Source organism: Schistocerca cancellata, chromosome 5, assembly GCF_023864275.1.
Source record: "Schistocerca cancellata isolate TAMUIC-IGC-003103 chromosome 5, iqSchCanc2.1, whole genome shotgun sequence".
NCBI lineage: Eukaryota > Metazoa > Arthropoda > Insecta > Orthoptera > Acrididae > Schistocerca > Schistocerca cancellata.
The window spans coordinates 462,649,889-462,658,309 of NC_064630.1; the positions used below are offsets into that span (position 1 = coordinate 462,649,889).

Genomic DNA, 8,421 nt, shown 5'->3' on the forward strand with positions numbered 1-8,421 from the left:
TAGCGACATCTGTTGGGGAAACGCAGGAAACAGCACATAGCGGACACAGGCAGACAGAAGAGACACCTACAGGATCTGAGAAGAACTTCAACAGAGACATCGGGTGGGTAGCTCTCTGGAAAAATCAAAAAAAGACGAAAATAAGATGGAAATGGGAGAACTGAGGCCTAAAGTGGAGGAGATAACTGATTTCCTTTAAAAAAAAAAAAAAACCAACTAGGGATATTAATACAGGAGCAAATAAAGAAAACTCTAGAAAAGGAAAGTCACCTAGAACCAGAGAAAACCAAAACTGATGGAAACAACATACAAACTAAATACAACAACGAAGTTAAACCAGGGGGAACGACAATATACAGAAATCCTCTGCTCCAGCAACAAATTCAGCTACAAGCCAAAATCAATGCACATGAGCAACATAATAAAACCCAAAATCAGGTTAACGAACTAGAGGAACCAACTTTGAGTACTATGGTAGGGAGGAACTGGTACAGAAGAAACCAGAGTAAAAAAGAAAACCATAATGGGTAGAAAAAAAGACGAAGAAATGCAAGCAGCAGAAACAACAGCAGCGCTATATATCGGCAACTTAAAAAGAACCACCACAACTGATACAGTAGTGAAATACCTTAACAAGAACGGAGTACTGGGACAACTAGAATATGAAGAACTGCGCACACTGGGCGACAAAAAAGCTTTCAAAGTAGACATTCTGTTTGGAAATCTACAAATCGCACAAGAGCCAGAATTCTGGCCTGAAAACATAAAAGTATGTTGATTTCGTTTCCCAAGATGCTCAATGGAAGTGGAAGCAGAGCTTAACTAAACTAAGAAGCAAACCAGAAGAGCAAGAAATAAAAGCAGTCTTGTGGAATACAGAGGGAATAAAAAGTGCCCTTAACCTAACACCAACAGACATTCTGTAAAACTCAGCTCTTGCAATTCTAACAGAAATCTTCCTGATAGACAACTGGCGACATGAAGATTTCTACAATTATCATCTAATGCCAAAGAAGAGAGAAAGAGGAATATCTATCCTACTGAAGCCCTAAATGACGCCCACCAAAAAAATCATAAAACAAGAAAATAGTATGCTAGTAGAAGCAGCAAACATAAATATAATTGCAGCCTATTTTAAACCGCACACAAATGCTGTAGAAATAATTGACGAAATAGTCACGTTCGTCAAACAGTACGACAGCAAACCCACCATTATTGCAGGCGATCTCAACTGCAGAGTGGACATTGAGAATTATAAAACCAGACTAGTCATTGAAACCCTAAAAGAAGATGGTTTCACCCTACTGAATGATAGACAGATACCTACATATATATGCCACAGTGGGAAAAGTACCATTGATATCGCATTAACAAGAGGAGAAATAAAAGGAAGTATTCAACCAGTATGGCATGGCTCCATCAGTCCTATACGAAAGCACATTCCAATGAAGATAAAAATAAATAGTCATGTCACCACCAGCAAGAAAGACCTGCCAAATCACACAAAGAAAAATAGATAAAGAAAAATTAACAAACCAGCAAGAACAAATAACACAAATAGAAACTTTAATAGAGGAAGGAGACCTTGAAAAAGCAACAGACAAAATAGAAGACCTCCTAAAAAATTCAGTGATACAAACAAAACCAAAAACAAGGACAGCAAAAAGATGGCTCGATGCTAAATGCTACAGCAAAAGGAACACTGACCTAAGAATGCTCCACACATTAAGAAACCAGCACAACGAGGAAACGTACAAACTGTACGCAGAAGAGAGGGGAATCTACAAAAAATTAATAGAAGAGAAGTAAAAAGAATACATAGAAAGAGAGGCAAAAAGAAAAGTGGACAAAGCAGAGAAAGACCCATACATAGCAGCAAGACCAAGAAAACTGGCTCATACACCAATATAGACATGAAGGAATGGGAAGACCACTTCAGTAAGATACTGAATAAACAAGGAATCAAAACACCCCCAAAGAAAGAGAAACATCATGAACCTCTAAATGAAGAAGATGTAAAAGAGGTAATAAAAGCACTGAAGAACAAGAAAGCAGTAGGATCCGATAATATATATAATGAACATATAAAAGATGCAAAAGAACCCCTCCGACATGTATGGATAAAACTATTCAACAAATGCCTGGAACTTGGAAGAATTGCGACCCAATGGAGACACTCAACAATAAAAGTTCTTTACAAAAGTAGAGGAGACCCAACGGACCCAAACAAGTACAGAGGCATAGCCCTGGAAAATACTCAGTTCAAGACTTTTCAAAAATAATTACACAAGAAATCAAAGCCTGTGTGGACAGTCATCTCCCAGAATGACAAATGGGCTTCAAATCTGGAAGATCAACACTTGAGGCAGTCAGGCTTCTTCTAAACAACATTGATGAAGTGCTACAAAAGAAACAAATGTTCTACACAGTGTCCATAGACTTTACCAAAGCCTTTGACCTACTGGAAACAGATCTCATAGTCCGAAAACTGGAAAACACGATGGGAGAATATCACGTACGGGCAAGAATAATCAAGTCAATCCTCGAATACAACTTAATCACAATATCAGTCAACCTCTCTTTTTCGAACCTCATTCTGCAATCGAATGGATTCTTACAGGTTGACCCAATGAGCCCTTTGCTGTACATACGCTGATGACATAGCCGTAGTTCAACAGATATACAGAAGCTGCAGAAAATCATTGAGAAAATAGACAAATAGTGCAGTGTACACTCTTGCCACTGATGAAGTACTGCAAATTGGAGAAAATGAAGATGTACACAAACTACACATAAACATAACAAAGACAGAAATGGTGATTTTCAGAAAAGGAGGCAAAACACCCAAGAATGTGGAAATCAACATCAGAGGACAAAAAATTAAATCTCATCAGACTTTAAATTCCTAGGGGTGACATTGCAACCAACAGCCAAATGCTTCACAAAACATACAAAAGAATGTGCAGCCCAAGCAATGATAGCAATACAGGACATCAAAAACATCTGCCTACTCAGTCTAGAAACGGCCATGAAATTATTCAACGCAAAAATCTTGCCAATCCTGGCCTATGGGATCGAGGTTATATGGGACCACCTGACAGAAAAAAAATCTAGAAACGCTAGAATAAAATTGACTTATCTAAAAGAGCACTAGGTCTCTCAAAGACAACAAGCGAGAGAGACATTCCTAATTAAAGACATCAAACTTCGATGAGCATCTGGTGGACACAATGGCATCACAATCCAGGTGATGCTTATTATTGACCCACTACGGCCCGCTAAAACAGATATCTTCAACCACTCCTTAACCACAAATGTTTTCCCTGTGGCCTGGTGACAGGGACTAGTTAAATGATTACCTAAAAAGGAACACGGTCATAGCACCCATTGATTACTGACCTATTTCCGTTATTCCTGCATTACCCCAAGGCCTTAGAGTATGTAGTCCATGACCAGCCAACAAACTACCTAACTATAAACAACCCACTAGATGAATACCCATCAGACTTCGTAAACATCACAGCACAACATCTGCCTTAATAAAGGTAACAGATGACTTCAAGCTTGCTGTGTACACACAAGAGGCAGCTATCATGTTCTTCTTAGACTTCAGAAAACCTTTGACACCATTGGCTATGACATTTTACTTGCCAAATTTAGCAGACTAAAATTCTCGCCAAGTGGAGTGCAATTGTTTCTCTCATACCTGATGTCTAACCAGCAATGCATCTTGCCTGGCACCATAAAGTTACTGTAGAGGCAGGTAATATCGGGCATCTGCGGGTAAGGTGTTAGGGCATATACTCTTTTCGTTGAATGTCAATGATGTGTCATCAGTTGTATCTAAGTGTGGTATCTTAGTGTGAAACCAATAAACCTGAAGACAGCTACCAAGCATCTCAGTATCACCTGTGCGCAGTATCACTATCTAAATGGGCACAAGGTATAGAGTTGGAGCTCAACCTATCCAAAACCCAATCGATACTGGTTGGTCATTCATCTCATTGGCCTGAATACCGGGAATCCATACCATTGTTAACCCTAAACAGGATAAATATCAACTTCTCTCATTCAGCAAGAGTCCAGGAGTAATTATAGATGAATATCTAAACTGTACTGAACATACAACTGTAAAGTGCAAAAAGGCATCCATATTTTTCCATTCTCTACAAAAATAAGAATATTGTACAAACACTTAGTTCCAGTCATTGATTTCAGCCATGTTATCCTTCAAGGCCATTGTCAGGGAAGCTCATGGCATCAGGGACAGATTATGAATGCCTGTGTTCATTATATCTGTGAATTTCAACTCCTTGAATACATTTCACCATCATATGCACAGCTACCCTGGCTGTGTGTGGACACTCGCAAAAATTTCTGTAACATCTGTCTAGTGTCTGAACAGCGAGTACGGTCCCTCATACCTCTCCTCAACCTTAATGGTCCTAGAATGAGTTTTTCACTCTGCAGCGGAGTATGCGCTGATATGAAACTTCCTGGCAGATTAAAACTGTGCTGGACCGAGACTCGAACTCGGGACCTTTGCCTTTTGTGGGTAAGGGCTCTACCATCTGAGTTACCCAAGTATGACTTATGCCCCATCCTCACAGCTTTAATTATGCCAGTACCTCATCTCCTACCTTCCAAACTTCACTCTCGTCAAACCTTGCACAACTAGCACTTCTGGAGAGAGAGGATATTGCGGGGAAATGGCTTAGCCACAGCGTAGGGGATGTTTCCAGAATGAGATTTTCACTCTGTAGTGGAGTGTACGCTGATATGAAACTTCCTGGCAGATGACAGTTTTAATCTGCTAGGAAGTTTTGTTTCTCAATGCTCCTGTCTGAACAACACTGCAGAAACACCCATTCCCATCAGAGCAAAATCCTCTCAGTCCAACTCCACCATTTAGCCACCTTCTTGGAGTCCTTCTCAGTGGCAGGAACCTGAGTCCAGAACAACCTACCACATTGTATTAGAGAACAAAATAACATTTCCAGCTCCAGAAGACAGATAATGTGACATATCTTCTAAAACAACAATAAGATTACCATTGTCTGTGTACACACTCATTACCCTTCTACGTTCCTCTTTCACCCAGATCTTCGTCATTTCCCCATACTCTAAGCCATTGTAGTCTTCTTAAATTTCCTTTTCCCAGAACTCGCTGTATCAGTAAACATCTATTTTGCAGACCTATAAATTATTCTTATATCTGCCACTATCATTGTTATTATTAATGTCACATTATTATTATTGTTGTTGTTGTTGTTTTTGTTTTTGTTTTTGTTGTTGTTGTTGTTATCATCGCTATTAGAAACAAATTCATAAGACCAAATTCAACATTTTTATCTTCTCTCTGTCATTTGTCATTTCAGTGCCGGTGTGGTCGCTGAGCAATTGGATGGATGATTTCGATCCACATACTGACTCTATGCAAGACCAAAACTTCTTTGCACTTTGTCACATCATTTGGGAAAAAATTTCTTTTAAATTCATTGAACGCTTCTCACATGTTGCACACGTTTTGCCTTTGTTCCACTTCTGTTTGTTTACCAGGCATTGACATCGCTTATTTTGGAGATGAAGCTCTCTTTGCTTCTGCAGCAGCTTTCTAATGCTGCCCTTGAACCATGGTGGATCTTTTCCATCCCTTACAACTTTTTCTCAGACAGGCTTTTTTAATGCTCGTTGTACAATGCCTTTGAGTTTTATCTACTTGTATTTGTGCAACATTAATTGATTCGAAAAGGTACAGGATTTGAAGTGGAGACAAGCTGTTGCAGTGGTAGTTAACATATGCAGTCTGTACGTCATGGAGAGGCGGAAAGAGCAGAAGGTTGACAGTGTTGGAACTTTTGGGGGGGGGGGAATGATGGAAAGTGGAACGCAGCCAGAAAGTGAACTGTTAAAGTGAGACTTTCAGAAGTAGTATCTGTGTTCTAGCAAGTAGCTTTCACATAGAGTAAGATAATACTAGCAACACATGGCATAGGTGAAAATAAATTTGAGAAAGCAGTAAAATTCATTTTGACATAAAAAAAAGTGTGTGTGTGTGTGTGTGTGTGTGTGTGTGTTATAAAAATCCAGTCGACATTACAAATGTGAAATGTATTACTTTCATTTAAAAAATGTTACCATAAACTTGTATTCTCGTATGAATACTTAAGTGGCAAACATTTTGTACAGCTGAATGTGGTAGCAGTATATTTGTATTAGATTAGTTGTTATACATCCTTGAGCTGTGTCCTGCATAGAAAGTTGTTGTGAATTAGAATGATCATAAATTTAGCAAAGAATCAAATTATATTAATTGATATGATTCAGCATGTTCTTACCAAGTGAAATTTTTTATGTGGTAGAGATATTGCCTTTGATCTAGTTTTTACTGCTGTGCTTCCCATTGTCGAATATTAATTTTAGTCTGTTCTCTTATTTAGTTTTTGTTATTTGGCAGGTGCCCCATGTTTCATGTCCAGAAAGTTCTCCTGGCCCAATGAGCTTAGGGTCGCAGCAAGCTCTGACAAGCACTCAACAAGCTACAAGTATGGCTGGTGGTTTAGTTACCAGTGCAGCTGCAAGTATTGCTTCCATATGGAGAGGTTGGACAGGAAACAGATAGAATATGGCTATAGCTTTATATATCAGTTTTTTAATGTATACATTTGTGCATGGCAAAAAAGTCACTATGGTGTATTAATGTACATTTATTAGTATATTTTCCCCATGGAGGCTTCTTTTTTTGCAGTTATCTCCTCTTTCACTGTAAAGTTTTACTTTTTTCAGCTGTATCACATTTTTTGCTGAAGTTACCAATTTGCACTCGAACTGCCATTTTTTAAAATGACAGTGGGAGCCACTACTTTGTGTAGGTGGTGTTCATTTTCTCGGGGTAGTGCAGGTGATCCCAATAAACTAAAATGAGATTTATAGACTCCGACTGGTGATTCTTGTACGCGTTTGATTTTACACTCAAAGTTTTCGTCATACATGGCTTTGTATTGTTTCGTGTAGAACTCAAGTTTCTCTATTGCACACTTCAATTTATGAAAATTTTTTTCTCAGTAATAAAATTTTATTATATTGGATTCACGAGGAACAGTTGTAACAAAACTAGTTGAACAGTTACTTAGAAAACATTTGTAATTTTCTATGAAGTATCATATCATCTAACACCTCACTTCACTATAACCGCTGTTCACGCAAATGGAAAGCATCACAGAAAATTTAAAACATTACTAGGGGTATTGCTTTGAGACTGTGTCATAACTGCACTTGGGTTGGTTACTACATGCTGTGGATAAATTCTCGGGGTAAGTGCCACTTTATGCTTTGGACAGAGTTAAAGTCTAGTATGAAAGTATTGACTGTAAAGTCAGTATGAAAGTATTGACTGTAATACGTTTGGTTATATAATAAGAAAGAAAAGTAAGGAGTTGTTAATCCAAATCCCCGTTATGTACTGTAGAGGAATATGATAAATTTCTCTTGACTAAAAACTATACAGAGATCATAGAGTAAACGAAATTTACTATTAGCCATTTTATATAATCCTCACTATTTGTCATCATTTTTAAAACTTGTGTAGCTTTTTGCATAATTTTCTTGGATTCATAAGTACATAGGGATTAGCAAAGTCTGATTTAGAACAATCGGGTGTGGGATGTAACAAACTGAGAAACTGCTGAACAAATTCTGACACTTCATTATCATAATATTGCACTTTTTAACTAGGCATACCATAGTACTTCTCGTGTAATCCGTATTTGGCTGAGAGCCTTGAACAGTTTTTTATGGTTATCTTAAAGCTCTAAAAGCTTGTGATAAGCTCGTTAACATCTACAAGTTTCTGCAAGGTTTTTCATGGATATCACAAGCACTTTAAGTTTGATTCCCCCCTCAGCTCTCCAGCTATTGTTTATGTTCGGCAGGGTTAACAATGCGTCTGGGTAAATTCCACAGTTCAGACAAATACATTCTGTGGGAAAATGTCAGGTCTGGCATTTGTGTAGATTTACCTGATGATCATACTACAGCGTCACTTTTTGTATTGACCTAATGTGAGATGTAAATTGATAACTCATGACAGTCATAGCACTTATTTGTTCTGTTTGCCTCATTCCTCACCCCAGTATCCGTATCCCATTTGGAGTCTGTACTGTGGCACTACCCAATCTGAAGACTTAATGGACCTTTCGTGAGGGCTTATTCAAACTTTTTGGATGAACAGTGTACTGGAGAATTAAGTTATTTCTCATGTACACTGTTAAAGGCAAGCATATGTTACTTAGTGCAGGGAAAAAAGTATTAAAGGAAGTTAAACTTGACGTAAGGGGGTCAGTTTTAAATTAAATGAACTGTAGATGTAATAAGTTTTCAGAAAAATTTATTAATCTCACCAACAGGTCACATTATTTCTAC

The 8,421-nt window shown here is 38.1% G+C and overlaps 1 protein-coding gene across 1 annotated transcript in view; it reads left to right on the forward strand.

Annotated features, from left to right (window-relative positions):
- The window catches only part of LOC126187503 (beclin 1-associated autophagy-related key regulator), a 116,299-nt gene extending 108,953 nt beyond the window's left edge, over positions 1-7,346 (forward strand). The window contains exon 9 of the mRNA XM_049928621.1: positions 6,458-7,346. Coding sequence (XP_049784578.1) covers positions 6,458-6,622 — 165 coding nt within the window. The 3' untranslated portion in view covers positions 6,623-7,346. The remainder of the gene's footprint in view (positions 1-6,457) is intronic.
- Positions 7,347-8,421: the final 1,075 nt, after the last annotated feature.